The sequence below is a fragment of the Danio aesculapii genome, chromosome 12, assembly GCF_903798145.1.
Source record: "Danio aesculapii chromosome 12, fDanAes4.1, whole genome shotgun sequence".
NCBI classification, from domain to species: domain Eukaryota; kingdom Metazoa; phylum Chordata; class Actinopteri; order Cypriniformes; family Danionidae; genus Danio; species Danio aesculapii.
In genome coordinates, this window is record NC_079446.1 from 3,000,393 (window position 1) to 3,018,610 (window position 18,218).

Genomic DNA, 18,218 nt, shown 5'->3' on the forward strand with positions numbered 1-18,218 from the left:
GCTTAGTCCCTTATTTATCAGGAGTCACCACAGCGGAATAACCCGCCAACTATTCTGGCATATGTTTTACGTCCTTCCAACTGCAGCCCAGTACTGGGAAACTCACATTCTCACACACACTCATGCACTATAGGGGAATTGGCCGTAGTGTATGTGTTTGGACTGTGGGGGAAACCAGAGCACCCGGAGGAAACACACGCCAACACGGGGAGAACATGCAAACTCCACACAGAAATGCCAACTGACTCAGCTGGGGCTTGAACCAGCGACCTTCTTGCTGTGAGGCGACACCACTGAGCCACTATCATTATTATATAATTCTATATATTTTACACTCTAATTTACACCCAGATTATTCAAACTGTCTCAATAAAGACCTAATGAGTTGTATCGGAAACAGAGATTGTTCGCAACAAGAGGGCAAAGGTCAACTTTTAGACCCGTTAACTCTTTCCACAACCTGAAAACAAAACCAAATGCAAACCAAGGAAAGCGCTGGAATCTTCAATGTTAATATTTATCATTTCCGAGGCTGATAAGTTGAGGCATCCAACACATAAACACAAACAAATTCAAAGTGATGGACTTGCTTTTATAAAAACAGAGCCCGCCGTGTAAATAAGCCTGTGTCAAAACCTCACTCATTAGTCGTTCTCGTAATGTTTACAGAGCGCTCATTAACTACGCGCTTCCTCCAGATAACCAAGTCCAAATCACAACATTGGTGTCAAAGATAAGAATAGCTATGCTACTATTTTGGTTTCCAGAGCTTAGCGTGGGGCATGGGAGTAAACCTGAGGTTCACTTGAGGAACCCCGATTTCAAAGCATCATCCACAAACCAAAGTCAGATGTAAAACTTGCGGCTCAAAGTCACTTATCGTTGCAGGAACTAAAAGAAGATGTGGCGTTTAGCATATTTGCTCCTTCTGATGTCCATCGCTTCCAGGCTTAGCGAGGGGAAATCTTTAGGTGAAGCTGCCAGCTTGGAAGATTCAATGTTCATTCAAGAGCAGAAGCTAGTTGAAGAAGACGACTTGAACAAGGTGGAGAGTTTTTTAGGCTTCATGAAGGAAGATTTTTTGAGGAAGCTGAATTTATCAGGCGTGCCGCAGGAACACAGGAAGGTTCAGCCTCCTCAGTTCATGATCGAACTCTATAATAGATACGCTTCTGACAAGAACTCCATCCCTCGGTCGGATGTCATCCGAAGCTTTGTCATTCAGGGTGAGTACACATAAAGAGAGCTTACTATCTCTGAGGCGGATCCATCTGGTCGATATTTATAATCATACACACTTAAAAAGAGCTTCTGTTAATGATGGGACCATAAAAAATTGTCAGTGGAAACTTTTCATTAGGTGATCTATACTGGAACAAGCAGCGGTGGACAAAAGTCGGCATGCATGGGATGATAACAGTGTTCAAGGTATACTGCGGATTGTAAAAGTCAAGGTTTTAAAACTGTTAAAATTTCTGTAATACTGTTCCTAAGGTATGAGTAAGATTTTTTTTATTTACATTTTCTTTTGTTTTTAAGGACAACAGTATCTCTAGCAGAATAGATAGCCAAAGATGCAGTTTTAAATTGTAAAGAAATCAGTGTTTTGAAACAAATGAAGACAGCAGAAGTCAATAATTCATTTGAATGATTTAGCCTGACATGTTTACTGTTCAAAAATATTATAAATGCTTCCCAAATTAAAATATAATGTGTTCAAAGGGGGAAAAGGTTTTGTTTTTTTACCCAGAAATTTAAAAAGTATATATTTTAGAGCAGTAATCTCAATACCGTGATATTTATATCCAAGGTTATCATACCGGCCCATGCCTATTTTGAAGAATGTTGGGGGAAAAGGCAGCCATTGACATCCATATAAAACCCTATGGAAGTCAGTGGTTTTCTCCCGCAGAATTCTTCAATATATCTTCCTTTATGAAACTGAAGAAGAAACTCATAAAAGTTTACAACCTCTTTGGTGTGAGGAAATGGTGAGGACATGTTCACTTTTGGATGAAATATCGCTTTTTTGCACATTTTCAAATATTTTTCACAAATGTTGTTTTGTAAACTTATTTTAAAGCGTAATAATTGTACTTTTTGCACTGCTAAATTTTATTTTAAAATATTATTCCTTACTATTTATACCTAGAGAAATTCTCCTGGTCAAAGTCGTAACAGTGGTGTCTTTTTTATTAATGAGCTGATTTTTTTAGTAAAGCTGTAAATAATTTAGAAAATTACACAAAGCAATGCTTTTATGAAATGAACTGCTCTGATTTCCGTGTCCTTCAGCAATTTTCTGAGAGTGAGTCAGTTGTCAAACTGCAGTGAGTTTATTCATCTGCTGTCACTCTATGTGGGCGGAGTAATACACAAGGGTTAAGAGGCTGTTTGAGTGCTGTTATTACGGGAATATCGCATGACTATCAGATTCGAGAACCAGATAGAACTGTTATATAAATGAAAATAATTATTGAACTCATTTTTATGTTCCTTCTTGTAAGTTTATATAAAATATAAATGTTACGTTTTTAAAGATAATGAGTAAAGGGGAAGGAGAGTAACATTAATTTTGGGTGAACACACAATATCAACAAGTGAGGAACAAAATACCAAGACTAACTAAATGCAATAAAGTGAGTTTATTTACAAAGATAGTGATAATAATAAATGCAAAAATATGTATATAGAAAGAGCATTAAATATTTACAAGAATATATTGAAACTACAGACAACAAAGGGGACACAAGATGTTTGAACAGATAGATGGGAGAGTTGGAGAGATGAGACGCGGGCGGCGTCCAAACAATAGAAATAAATAAAACAAAACAATCTATTCGCCCAACATCTACCCTAACTATCCAAAAGAAAAATACAGCAGTTATTGAAAAGAAATCTTCGCATCTATTACGGACTACCTAACCTACTCTAATAAATACGATGAGAAAACAAAAGTACAGTGGGTGGAGCACGCCCCTTACCTAGTGTGTCTAACAACAGTGAAATTCCAAAACTATGTGTGCACAATGTATGCCGCGCGACATTCTTACCTGTCCCACTCTCCAACCTCAGATGCGCATAACAGTGACGGCAGACAAATGGAGAACAGACAAATAACAACGAACAAATACCAAATTGTAACACACAGAAAACGGACAGCAAATTTCACTGACACACAACATAACACAGAAATTCAGGGCCTCTCTAGTAGCATCCTGTCATTACTTTTATGCCACGGTGGCAGCGGCTGGATTGGAGACCGTGGGTGATGTCAGGGGGGAACAAGGCAAACAGCTGGGCAGCGGTAGCCAATCAGAGCCACTGTATGGGTGGAAGCGGGAGAAAGCGAGCGAGCACAGAGAGAGAGAGAGAGAGAGAGAGAGACTAGCGAGGAAAAATAATAATAATCACGCCACACAGGAATGTACAGGAACGTAACAATAAAATTATTAAAATTTATATAAAAATTTTTAAGAAAATAAAACCAAAATAACTAGTAATCCTGTAAATTTCACAGCTATTTTTTTCACAACACAATAAGTTATGAAAGGCATTTAAGAAAAGAATATTAGAGACAACTTGAGAAAATTCTGTTTCTTTTGATGTGTTTATTAAGTATGTTAATATTTACTTTATTATATAAAGTTGTTATTTATTACAAATTTTATATAAAACTATTGTAATTAGAAGCATTTTGTGACACGGTGGCTCAGTGGTTAGCACTGTCGCCTCACAGAAACAAGGTCACTGGTTCGAGTACCGGCTGGGCCAGTTGGCATTTCTGTGTGGAGTTTGCATGTTCTCCCCGTATTGGCGTAGGTTTCCTCCGGGTGCTCCGGTTTCCCCAACAATCCAAACACATGCGCTCTAGGTGAATTAGATGAACTAAATTGGCTGTAGTGTATGAGTGCATGTGCGTTTCCCAGTACTGAAAGGGCATGCGCTGCGTAAAACATACAGTATGCCGGAATAGTTGGGGGTTCAGTAATATTTTATTAGGGTCTCCAATCTTTTTCACTCTGTCCAGCACAGCAAGATCTTTTTCACATTAAAAATGAATGCCAATATTTACTGAGCTCTTTTTTTATCTTCTCCACAGATGTTATATATTCCATCAGAAAGGGCAACAAAACCCAACACCGGCTGCTATTCAACGTTTCCATCCCAAATCACGAAGAGATTACCTCAGTCCAACTACGGCTGTTCACTCTCTGGGAAAGACGTAAACCCGCCTGCAACGATCTCTTCACATCCATAAACGTTTACGATGTAGAATACGAGCAGAATGCTAATATTTTACACCTCCTGGATGGCAGAGACGTGAGAGAGTCCGTAAACACATGGGAGGCTTTTGACGTGACTGGAGCCGTCAGGATTTGGCATGAATCTGGACGTGGAGCTGGCGAAATACAGGTAGAAGTGCAACATAACTGTGAATCCTTCGAGATAAGTTTGAGTCTAGAAGACAACAGCTCTGCAGTGGTCATCGTTTTTTCGGATGACCTCGGAAACCGGAAGGAAGAGTCGATGAGGAAGGTTAAAGAGATGCTTGATCGTGAACAACAGCAAGTGGAAAATCAAATTCCGATGAGCAACCAACACCGCAGGAGAAAGAGGAAAGCAAAAAACAATTATTGTCGGAGAACTTCCCTGAAGGTCAATTTCAAAGACATCGGATGGGATAAATGGATCGTTGCGCCGTCGGAATATGACGCGTACGAGTGCAAAGGTGTGTGTTATTTCCCACTAACAGATGACGTAAGCCCATCCAGACATGCAGTCATCCAGACACTGGTTAACCTCAGCAATCCAAAGAAAGCAAACATGGCATGCTGCGTCCCAACCAAGCTGGACCCAATCGCCGTCATGTACCAGGAAAAGGGTGTCATCACTGTCCGACATCTCTATGAGGAGATGAAAGTTGCTAAGTGTGGCTGTAGGTAGTTTTTGGCTGCTCACCGATGCATCTGTATAAATATCTTGTGTATATCTGTATACATATATATTTTATTCCCACTGAAATAACTCGGATAGTTCACCCCAAAATGAAAAGTATGTTTACTTTGTTTCTTTATAATTATTTTTTAGGGGTTTTCACCTTTATTGACAGAACAGTGGAGATTTTTTTTTAAGACAGGAAAGTGTGGGGAGCAGAGAGAGGGGAAGGATCGGCAAAGGACCTCGAGCCGGGAATTGAACTCGGGTCGCCGCGAACATCTGCGTGCTATATGTCGACGCACTAACCACTAGGCTATTGGTGCCGACTGTTTACTTTGTTTCAAACCTGTTTGAGTTTCTTTCTTCGGTTGAATAGAAAGGAATATATCTTGAAGAAAGCCGGAAACCATTGACTTCAATAGTATTTGATTTTCCTACTATGGAAGTCAATGGTTACAGGTTTTCAGCTTTCTTCAAAACATCTTCTTTAGTGTTCAACAGAAGAAAAGAAACTTGTAAAAGGTATTTTTGAGCAGATTTCTCATTTTTTCCTTTAAAGGTAGGGTCCTGAGAGGGGTTTTCTAATGCTGTGTCATGGCAATTCGTAACTCTGCGATTTAGTGGTTAATTTGTGTACGAATTCATATTCTCATTCATACAATATGATATTGTCATGAGTGGGGCTCAAAGCAAGGAACAACAGAGATGAGGATCCAAGTGCAGGTAAAATAAGATTATATTTAAGCAAAACAGGGATAACAGAAGTGGCTGGTACAAAAAGGGCAATGCAAAAATGTCGTCAAAAAACTGGCATAAGGTCAAAAATAAGTAGCAAACAGGATCAAACAATAAACAAGGCTAAAGTCAAAAAACAGGCTAAACAACAAGATGCTAAGACATGCAAGGTACATACAACAACTACAAAGACTCCGTACTAAACTGGTGTATGTGTGGTGTATAAATAGTCTGAATGATCAGTCATCACAAGTCTCAGCTGTGTGTGTGTTACACTGTGTGTGTGTCACACAAGCTGCGGTCACACTTGACTTTTCTTCCCATAGACTTCTATTCATACGCATGCGAATGCGTCAGACCGGAAACGCAGGGTCATGTGTCGAGTTTCGCAGGTTGCTGCGGTGAAAAGTTCAAGCTTGGTGAACTCTAACCTGCGAAATCGCATCACTTGACTGCGTGAGATCAATCGAGCATCAAAACAGGACCTCTCTAGACTGAAATTAAAAACATGGAGCAATCGCTCACTTTATTAATGTCTAATCATTTTGTTTAATCCCGCCCCTTTTCGCAGCGCCACACGACAGAATTTCGCACACACAAAGCCCAGTGTGACTGTAGCTTGAGTCTCATCAGCCGTGATGAACAGCTGGGGTTTAACATGGCCTGATAGGATTTGTAGTTCCTAAACAGGACACTTGTAGTTCACCAGTGACCTGTCAAGAAGGATCACTGGTGATCATGACAGATATATGTAGAAGGACTTTTTATTTTCAGTAACCCAGTTCAAATCAATGGTTACCACTTTCCAGCTATTCACCAGGAGACAGAAAGTCAAACAGGCTTGGAACAAAGTAAATGATGACAGAATTTTCAGTTTTGGGTGAACTATCCCTTTAAAGGTTCTTCATGGAACTATAGGTGTTCAGTGACATTTGAAGAAGCCTTTTCATTAATTGAAGCTCGCCATTCAACAAAAGTATTTTGCAGTGTAAAAAGCTATTTTAAAGCATTAAAATGGTCTTAACAATGAGAAAACACACTGAAAGGTTGTTTGGAGAACCAAAAATAACTCTTCTAAGGCATCGCTCTAAAGAAAAACCTATTGAAGCTTTTATTTATAGGTGGTTTGTGTGATTTTAAGATTTTTATGGATGCAATCAAAAATTCAATGAAGAGCTTAATTTGAAGAGTGCAATTATTATATTAAGTAAAATGTCAAATTATGGTAACATTTCAGTGTAGGGCCCAATTCCCACTATTAACTAGTGGCCTATTAACTGTCTATTATTAATATATTAACCGTTTATTAGTACTTCTAAAGTACATATTCTGGATGATCTTATAGACCATTTCAATGTGGTCATGTCATTGGCCCATGAACATTTCCTGCTTGTTATCAAACTATTTCATAACTGTAACAAGAGGCTATTCAATCATAACTTCAAGTTAAAACAGCTGTCATCAATATGTGGCTCTTTTAGGATTCTCTGAAGCTATAGAAATTAAAAATGTAATAGGAAATATGTTGGGACCATTGTTTTTGTTTACACCCCTAAAAATAGTCTATTCTACATCTCTATGCCTACCCTAAACTTAAATGACTTAACTATTAATTAATTTAATGAAGCAGATGTCATGGTTAATGGTTTGTTAATAGCTTGAGAATTGTACTTTTTTAGTGTAAGCAATATTATTTTATTAAAATAACGATTGGTGAGGTTAATGTCAACATCCTTAACGTGATTAAAATGGGGTTTTCACTTCAACATGTTGACTAGATGAGGGGCATTAAAAGAATTCAGCATCTGGGACACAGACCAAAACATCAGAGCTGATATTTCTCCTTGGAGATTTTTTTTGTTTAACATTTTGGTACAGAAACATACTTTACACAAGCGTGCAAAAACAGATGTGAATGCTTGGCCAATGCATCCTGTACATACTAGTCAAAAACCTCAAGATGGCGATAGAGTAACATGCAAATGTGTGTATCACTAAACAGTACTGCTCAGGTAGAAGGGTATGAATATGTACAGTACATATGTACAGTACCCCTCCTGAAATTTTAATTGTTTTTCAAATACTTTCCAAGGGACGTCTAACAGAGGAAGCAAATTAATAATACTATTATCTTGCAAAATAACTAGTAAAATATTATGTACAGTCATCATGGCAAAGACGAAATAAACTGTTTTTTTTTTTAGAAATTAGTTAATAAAACTATTATGTTTAAAAATATGTTGACAAAATCCTCTGTCAAACTGCACAGAAAAAAATATAATATACACACATATACACGTTTGTACACGCACACACACACGCACACACACACACACACACACACACACACACACACACACACACGGAGGTTCCAAGATGGCAGCTTGAAGGAAGGCTGTGTGTAGTTAAGCGACACGGGGTTGCAGAGATTACAGCTATTATCTCTGAATTTACATAGGATAAAATGGACCCGATATCACAGCTTCTACAAATGCACAGCGCTGAGCTAGACAAACATCAAAAAAGCATTGCAGAAGAAGAAACCAGGACCTCTGAGATGGAGGACGAACTGTCCCCGATCAAAACTAAATTGCAAAGTCTGGAGAAACTTGTGCATGACTTGAATGAAAGTGGGAACAATCTCGAAAACAGGGGCAGAAGGAAGAATATACATACACACAGATACAATAACCTCTAAAAGTGCTCTCTTAAATTTTCTTTTAAATAAGCATTTTTCTCAGCCTCCTGTGTGGGTTCAGTAGTTTCACTTTTAAAAATACTAATATTAGAAGACAATTTCTGGTGGCACAAATGTTTTTGCATCCAAACTATACACACACACATATATATATATATACATACATACATATTTATACATACATATACATAAATACATACTTATATATATATATACATATATATATACATACATACATATATATATACATACATACATATATATATATATATATATATATATATATACATACATACATATATATATACATACATACATATATATATATATATATATATATATATATATATATATATATATATATATATATATATATATACATACATACATATATATATACATACATATATATATACATACATATATATATATATATATAAATATATATACAATTTTGTCTGTGAGATTCAACTTGCTTAGCAAAATTGTTATTAAAGTCCATTTAACTAGCATCTAAAAGATCAGTTTCCAAGTACTCCTAAAAACCAAGGCCACTAGTGAACCTAAATAAAGTAGTTTCATAATTAAAGGTGTTAATAGCACTGATGAGGCATGAGAATTTAGCCAGTGGTGGTCCCACTCCTAGATGTGTCTATTCTGGGTATTTCCAGAACAAATATATTCAGGGAAAAGCACATATTTTGGGAGGCGTGTGTGTGAAAGATAAAGTTCAAGACAAAAACTTCCAGGGCTTGAACCCTAAATCATGACCCCATGACTTTTAAGATATTTCACATTGTACACTTACTTCCTGTACTCTTCATATTTAGATTTTCAACTGATTTTCTATTTATACATATATTTTATTACTTATTTCTGTATAGATCTGTATATAATCCCTTGTTTTTGGTTATGTTTCTATCATGTACTGTGCATTTCCGTACAAAATGTGTTTTTTTACAATAGTTATTTTATTATCTGTAAATTAGTTTTATGTTTTATCAATAAAAAAAGTAATTTTATTGCAAGGAAATAGAATTTTTTTTTCCATTTGGTAATTCTCAGTTTCTTTGGATTTACTAGGTATGTGTTTGAGGCAACACGGTGGCTCAGTGGTAAGCACTGTCGCCTCACAGCAAGAAGGTCGCTGGTTCGAGTCTCGGCTGGGCCAGTTAGCATTTCTGTGTGGAGTTTGCATGTTCTCTCCATGTTGGTGTGGGTTTCCTCCGAGTTCTCTGGTTTCCCCCACAGTCCAAACACATGCGATATAGGTGATTTGAATAAGCTAAATTGGCCGTAGTGTACGTGTGTGAATGTGAGAGTGCGGCTGGAAGGGCAGCTGCATAAAACATATGCTGGAATAGTCGACGGTTCATTCCGCTGTGACGACCCCTGATTAATAAAGGGAATAAGCTTAAGGAAAATGAATGAAAGAAGTTATGTGCTTGAATAAAAGTTAATATTTGATTTATTCTGCAAAGGTCTGAAAACATTTCTTCCAAATATCAAATAAAAATACTGTCATATACCTGTAGATTTCTTCCTCTAGAAAAATGGCAATATCAAATCAGCAATGATTGTTTTAATTTGTTGTAACTGAATGTTTATTACCCCCACAGTTCAAACACATGGCTGCGATTGGAAGGGCATCCGCTGTGTAAAACATATTCTGGAATAATTGGCAGTTCATTCCGGTGTGGCGACCCCCTGATAAATAAGGGACTAAGCCACAGGAAAATAAATGAATGTTTATTAATATTCCACCTTATGTTGCTCTCCAAATCTTGACCAAAACATCAACTTATGCTCTAAAATGACAACACTTTTATTTTTTTATTTGAAACAAAAGTCCTCAGTAGTATGCAGGACAAAACAAATATTATGTTTTGGGTTTAACACATTATTAAAAATGGTAAATTATATTGGTCAAAATAAAAAGATGCCATGTTTTGAGAAATAATTATATTCATTTTTGCACAGCACAACACCAATGTTTTCACTTCAGTGGCTTTAAAATATCAATACTTGGTGGAATAACCTAGATTTTTAAAATCACCACAAATAATTATTTGATTATTAAATGATTATTATTTTCTCTGGGAAAAAATGCTCATAATGACAACCTTTATTGTTTTTAAATCTAGACTAAATGTTGACCAACCTTTAAACAATATAAATAAGCAAAAAATATATATATTTGGTGGAATAATTCAGATATTTAAATCATAACAATTTAATGCAGTTATTCATTCATTCATTCATTTTCCTTCAGTTTAGTCTCTTAATTATCAGAGGTTGCCACAGCAGAATGAACCACCAACTATTCCTGCATATGTTTTATGCAGCGGATGCCCTTCCAGCTGCAACCCAGTACTGGGAAACACCCATACACTCTCACATTCACACACACTCATTCACTACGGCCAATTTATTTTATTCAATTCCCCTATAGCGCATGTGTTTGGACTGTGGGGGCAACAGGAGCACCCCGAGGAAACCCACGCCAACACAGGGACAACATGCAATCACAGAATTGCCAGCTGGCCCAGCTGGGACTTGAACCTGCGACCTTCTTGCTGTCAGGTGACAGTGCTAACCACTGAGCCACCATGCCACCCTTTTTTTCTGTGAAAAAAAATTCATGACAATATTTATTATTTTAAATTTAGACGAAATGCTAACTTTATACGTTATAAATAAGCAAAAAATCTATATTTGGTGGAATAATTAAGATTTTTTTAATCACAACAAATTAATGCAGTTATTTGAAGAAAAAAAACACTCATGACAAGATTTCTTTTTTGTAAATGTTTTTAAAGAAACTTTATATAATAAAATAATCAGAAAATCAATATCTGGTGGAATAATTCACATTTTTTTAATCACAACCAATTAACGCAGTTATTTTCTGTGTGAAAAAAGCCACTAATGACAATATTTATGAGAAATCTGGAAGAAATGTAACCTTATATAATAAAAATGATCAAAACATCCATATTTAGTGGAGTAATAAAGATTTTTAAATGACAACAAATTAACGCAGTTATTGTCTGAGTGTAAAAAATGCTACCAATTACAATATTTTCATTTCAAATTTGGAAATCACAACTTTATATAATTTATATAAAAATAAATATTAACATTTTGTCAAGCACAAACTTAATAAACACATCAAAAGAAACAGAAAAGTCTCAAGTTGTCTCTAATTTTCTTTCCTTAAATGCCTTTGTGTTTTGAGCGCTCTCTGCTGGTGGACATTTTCCATTAGCTAAAGCAGCTCAAAGCCTTCAAATTTGGTTTTGTAACATCTACAGTTTGTGTAACATTCATCCGATCTTAAACTGCATGATCCTAAAACAATAAACAAAGTCTAATCTTTAAATTCATTCATAAAACCACAGCATTTGCATGATTCTAATAAAGGTTTACATCATTTATAACTCAGAAATGATTCCTCTCATCGGATGCATTTCACAAAACTCCAGTCAGCTTCTCTGATTGGCCACAGGGAATCAGCAGAGAGAATTGCATAAGATGCTGAGCATTAAGAGATAAAGCAAGATTAACTGTGCACTACCAATTAGCGTTGAGTGAGTGTGGAGTTACATCATTTCATCCTGTTAAAGTGGCAAGGGCCCCTAAATTCATACTAATGCCCTGATATTTAGGCAAATGCTAGAAAAGAATGTGAAAGCAGATTTTAGAAAACAACAACAGCTATTTGGTCTGTGAATAATGCACAGTTTGTAGGAAAATCAGGAATTAACTAATGATTATATAATCAAATCCATGAACTGCTAAGTTATTTAATCACCTAAGAAATGTGTTATGTAAAGAGTAATGAGGTTGAGAAAATCCTATGGTGTCCATCATTTCTACCTCAGTGTTCATTAAATGGCCACTTGTTTACCGGTGTTATTGTGTCATTAGCTTGACCCAGACATCACCTTTGAAAGCTTGACCTTATTTTCCTCAAGCTGTCACAACAGAACCGAAAGGGCTATAATCCTAGAGAAAATATAACAATTTAATGTAGGAATAAACTAATTTTAGACTACTTTCAATTGCTAAAATAGTTATTTGATTACCAAACAAATCTCATCACCCATTTACTCCCATAGTTGGAAAAATAAATACTAATTAATAATTAAATAAATGCATGGAGAAATCTCTTCAAAATTAATTATTTTACTCACATGGTTGGGTTTATTCACATTTAACCCAATGTTGGGTTACAACAATCCATAGCATTTTTAGAGTGTATTAAAACACACCAAATTAACGATAAAAATAAAAATTATGCCCTCAGGTTGTTCCAAATCTATCTGCATTTATTGTTCTGCTGAAAGCAAAGGAAGATATTTGGTTACCAAACAAATCTCACCACTAATTTACTCCCATAGTTGGAAAAATAAATACTAATTAATAATTAATTAAATAAATAAAAAGAGAGTAAATGCATGGAGAAATCTCTTCAAAATTAATTATTTTACTCAAATATTTGGGTTTGTCCACATTTGACCCAATGTTGGTTAGGACAACCCATAGGATTTTTCAGAGTGTATTAAAACAGACTAAATAGCGTATAAAAATTTAAATTCTGCCCTCAGGATTGTTGCGAATCCATAAACATTTATTTGTTCTGCTGAAAACAAGGGAAGATACAGTATTTGGTTACCAAACATATCTCACCAACCATTTACTCTCATAGTTGGAAAAATCAATAATAATCAATAATTAAATAAATAAAGAGAGACTAAATGAATGGTGAAATCTCTTTAAAATGTATTATTTTACCCCAAATGGTTGGGTTTGTCCACATTTGACCCAATGTTGGGTTACGACAACCCATAGCATTTTTCAAAGTGTATTAAAACAGACTAAATAAACTATAAAAATGAAAATTCTGCCCTCAGGTTGTTCCAAATCCATTTACCTTTATTTGTTCTGCTGAAAACAAGGGAAGATGTCTGATTATTTATTTATTTATTATTTATTTATTGCCACATCAGCAACTTATGGCTATTTCATGGTAAAACAGATGTACATAAAAATATAACATGATAAAAACAAATTCGTATAACAATTAAAAATTAACTTAGACAAAAGATGTTTGATTACCAAACAGATCTCATCACCCATTTACTCCTATAGTTGGAAAAATAAATACTAATTAATAATTAAATAAATGCATGTAGAAAACTCTTTAAAATGTATTATTTTACTCCAATGGTTGAGTTTATCCACATTTAACCCAATGTTGGGTTACAACAATCCATAGCATTTTTAGAGTGTATTAAAATTATGCCCTCAGGTTGTTCCAAATCTATCTGCATTTATTGTTCTGCTGAAAGCAAAGGAAGATTTTTTTTTTTCCAAAATATATTTATTTGCATTTGTTTTAAACACGTAATACATTTAAATAAAAGAGAAAAAAACACACATAAGAGAACCTTGCAGAACTTTAAAATCCCCCCCCCCAAAAAAACCCATCTCTCACTAGTTTCCGTACACCAGCATTCACAGCCATCCAATTTACAGTTTAACCTTTTACCTTTACTGCGTATTTAGTAATTTTTAGGAGATCACATTATGTAATGGAGATACCCAATACAAAGAAATGAATGTTGAGTATTAGTCGTCCATTCCTGTCAAGTCCTTTTGGTTACAATAGCATAAAAATGGAGTCCAAATATTGTAAAAGTCTTTAAGTTTCCCTTTAACTGCATAAGTCAGTTTTTCCATGGCGAGGTTGTTAGTCACAAAGGAAGATATTTGGTTACCAAACAAATCTCACCACCAATTTACTCCCATAGTTGGAAAAATAAATACTAAATAAAAATTAAATAAATAAAAAGAGAGTAAATGCATGGAGAAATCTCTTAAAAAGGTAATTTTTACCCCAATGGTTGGGTCTGTCCACATTTAATCCAATGTTGGGTTAGAACAACCCATAGCATTTTATAGAGTTTATTAAAACACTAAAACTATAAAAGATTAAATTCTGCCCTCAGGATGTTGCAAATCTTTATGAATTTATTGTTCTGCTGAAAACAAGGGATGATTTGGTTACCAAACAAATCTCACAACCCATTTACTCCCAATATGGAGAAAAAAAAATTTTATAAATAAAAAGAGAATAACTGCGTGGAGAGATCTCTCTGGTTTGATTTTTCCAAATATCTTCCTTTGTGTTCAGGAAAACAAAGAAATGTTTATGGATTTCTAATTATATGTGTTTATATCTTAAAGGATTACAATTTCCAATGAATATACAGTATAGAATATTGTTTTCAGTCAATTTTTCTCAAAACAAGTCTGTATATTTTAAATAATGTTTCAACTGTATCTGTCCATATAATAAAGGTCAATGTTATCCTTCCACTCTGGTCAAAATGTCTCAAAAATATTGGCATCTTCCAAATTCACTTTCTGTGTTTCACAGATGTAAGTGAATTACTGAACAAATTACATTTTGGGTGATCTCTCTTTAAGTCATCTGGTGTGTTTTAAATCCTCTCCGATGTTTTTAGTTATTGATTTTATCTCCGATTGTGCGCTGAAGATAATGCGATTAAAGGTTTATTTAGAGCAAAAGCCTCTTATGTGGTTGTTGTTGTCAAAATCCCAGTCGCATCTATCAAAGCACTCTTCACCAAAACGAATGGAGAAAACCTCTGGGATACACAAAAATGGCAGGAGTTTTTGTGTTTATCCTAGTCATCTATCAGGTTCTGCTTGTCAATGCTTCATTTCAGTCCGCACTTGTTTTGGATATGGCTAAAATTCTGCTCGACAACTACTGCTTCCCGGAGAATCTCATTGGGATGCAGGAGGCAATCCAACAAGCTATAAACAGCGGAGAGATCCTTCACATCTCTGATCGGAAAACACTGGCATCTGTACTGACTGCTGGCGTTCAAGGTGCACTCAATGACCCCAGACTGACCGTGTCTTACGAGCCTAATTATACTCCGATCACGCCACCTGCATTGCACTCGCTGCCTACTGAACAGCTGATACGGCTAATCAGGAGTACTGTTAAACTGGAGGTGATGGATAATAATATCGGTTACCTGAGGATTGACCGGATTATAGGTCAGGAGACTGTGGTAAAACTGGGACGCCTCCTTCACGATAACATCTGGAAGAAGGTTGCACATACGTCAGCGATGATCTTTGATTTGCGCTTCAGCACTGCAGGAGAGCTTTCCGGTCTGCCATATATCGTGTCCTATTTTTCAGATTCTGATCCACTTTTGCATATTGACACAATTTATGAAAGACCCACTAATATTACGAGGGAAATATGGACAATGCCAACTCTCCTGGGGGAGCGATTTGGGAAACGAAGGGAAATTATTGTTTTAATCAGCAAGCGCACGATTGGCGCTGCTGAAGCGGTTGCTTATATCTTGAAACATCTAAAACGAGCTGTGATTATTGGAGAAAGGTCGGCCGGGGGGTCGGTTAGGGTTGAAAAGTTAAAGATCGGGGACTCTGGGTTTTATATTACGGTCCCTGTTGCTAGATCTGTGAACCCTGTTACGGGACAAAGCTGGGAGGTGAGTGGAGTGTCGCCATCAGTCGCCATCAACCCAAAGGAAAGCATTGCTAAAGCTAAATCTCTCATTTCTGTCAGGAAGACAGTACCAAAAGCAGTTAGAAGAGTGTCTGATATAATTAAGCGATATTATTCGTTTAAAGATAAAATCCCAGCTTTGCTAAACCAACTCGCCAAAGCAGACTTTTTTACAGTGGTCTCTGAGGAGGATTTGGCGGGAAAACTTAATCATGAGCTGCAGTCAGTCTTTGAAGACCCTCGGTTGCTTATTAAAGCAACGCAAGTATTGACAGACAACGATGCATCTTCTGAAGAGCGTTCATCTTTGGATGATCTCACTGATCCATTATTCAAGTTAGAAATAATTTCCGGAAACAATGGATATCTGCGCTTTGACAGGTTCCCTACGCCTGCAGTTTTGTTAAGACTGGAAGATCAAATCAAAAAGAAAATATGGCAACCAGTCCAAGAGACAGAGAATCTTATTATTGATTTACGCTATAACACCGGTGGATCCACCAAGGCCTTGCCGATTTTGCTTTCCTACATGTTCGACACATCACCAAGTACTTTCCTCTTTTCAATTTACGACAGCATCAAAACACGACCATCGATGTTCACACCCTCAATAACATCAGTGGACCGTCCTATGGCTCCACAAAGGGTGTTTATGTTTTAACAAGCTATTATACAGCAGAAGCAGGAGAGGAGTTTGCTTACCTAATGCAGTCCTTGCACAGAGGAACCGTTATTGGGGAAATCACCTCAGGAATGCTCCTACACTCCAAGACTTTTCAGATTGAACAAGCAAGCCTTGCCATTACAGTCCCAATAATAAATTTCATTGATATAAATGGGGAATGTTGGCTTGGAGGTGGCGTAGTTCCTGACGCTATCGTGCTTGCTGAAGAAGCACTCGAGCAAGCTCATGAAATCATTGCATTTCACAAGAATATTCAGGAATTGGTGCAAGAAGCTGGAGATCTGTTGGAAAAACATTACAGCGTGCCTGAGGTTGCAACTAAAGTGAGTAGACTGTTACAGTCTAAACTAACTGAGGGACTGTACCGCTCTGTTGTTGACTATGAATCTCTTGCATCTCAGCTCACTTCAGATCTCCAAGAGACCTCGGGTGATCAGAGACTGCATATTTTTTACTGTGATACCGAGCTGGAAACTCTTCATGATACTCCTAAAATCCCTTCCCCTCAAGAGGCAGGGTTCATCATTGATGCCTTGTTCAAAGTAGATGTGATGTCTGGAAATATTGGTTATTTGAGATTCGACATGATGGAAGACATAAAGGTTCTGCAAGCAATTAATCCCGAGTTCCTCAAAGTCATATGGAACAAGCTGGTGAACACAGACATGCTCATAATTGACATGAGATATAACACCGGCGGATACTCTACAGCTATTCCACTACTTTGCACCTATTTTTTTGATGCACAACCGCTGACACACATTTACACCATTTTTGATCGCTCCACAGCAACTGTGACCAAAGTTACGACTCTTCCAGATGTGCTAGGACAGAAGTACAGCTCTCAGAAAGATGTTTATATTTTGACAAGTCACATAACTGGATCAGCCGCTGAGGCATTTACTAGAACAATGAAAGACCTGAAAAGGGCCACTGTAATCGGAGAGCCCACAATCGGAGGTGCTCTCTCGAGTGGAACTTACCAAATTGGGAATAGCATCCTTTATGCTTCCATTCCCAACCAGGCAGTTCTGAATGCAGTTACGGGAAAACCGTGGAACATTTCAGGAGTTGAGCCACATATAGTAGCTCAAGCAAGTGATGCACTTACTGTTGCACAGAAAATAATAGCCGCAAAACAACAAAAGAAAAATACAGGACAATAGTGCAGAGTGGACTCATTATTTACAATTTTAACAGCTATATATAAATTCCACACTCCATAACCAATTCCAACTCCATAACCAAAATTATTTACAATTATTTCTGCTGTGATCACTTAAAATAGAACAAACGGTTATTTTATACACATGCATTTTATTTTCTCTACATCATAAACTATAGACCATTTCAATGTGGTCATGTCACTGGCCCATGGACATTTTCTGCTTGTTATCAAACTATTTCATAACTGTAACAAGAGGCAATTCGATCATAACTTAATGTTTAAACAGCTATCATAACATTATTTATCAATATGTGACTCTTTTTTGATTCTCTGAAGCTATCGAAATTAAAAATGTAAAACAGGAAACACGTTGGGACCATTGTTTTTGTTTACATCCCTCAAAATGGTC

General features: G+C 36.4%; 2 protein-coding genes across 2 annotated transcripts; both read left to right on the forward strand.

Annotated features, from left to right (window-relative positions):
- Positions 1 to 857: 857 nt before the first annotated feature.
- Positions 858 to 4,962, forward strand: gdf2 (growth differentiation factor 2). The gene is made up of 2 exons (XM_056469916.1): positions 858 to 1,226; positions 4,103 to 4,962. The coding sequence occupies exons 1-2, from the start codon at positions 902 to 904 to the stop codon at positions 4,945 to 4,947; spliced, it is 1,170 nt and encodes a 389-aa protein (XP_056325891.1). The 5' UTR covers positions 858 to 901; the 3' UTR covers positions 4,948 to 4,962.
- Positions 4,963 to 15,123: 10,161 nt separating this feature from the next.
- Positions 15,124 to 17,807, forward strand: LOC130238815 (retinol-binding protein 3-like). Its single transcript, XM_056469929.1, is given in 2 exon segments — positions 15,124 to 16,531; positions 16,534 to 17,807. Coding segments are annotated over 2 exon segments (2,655 nt in total). The 5' UTR covers positions 15,124 to 15,150.
- The last annotated feature ends 411 nt before the right edge of the window (positions 17,808 to 18,218 follow it).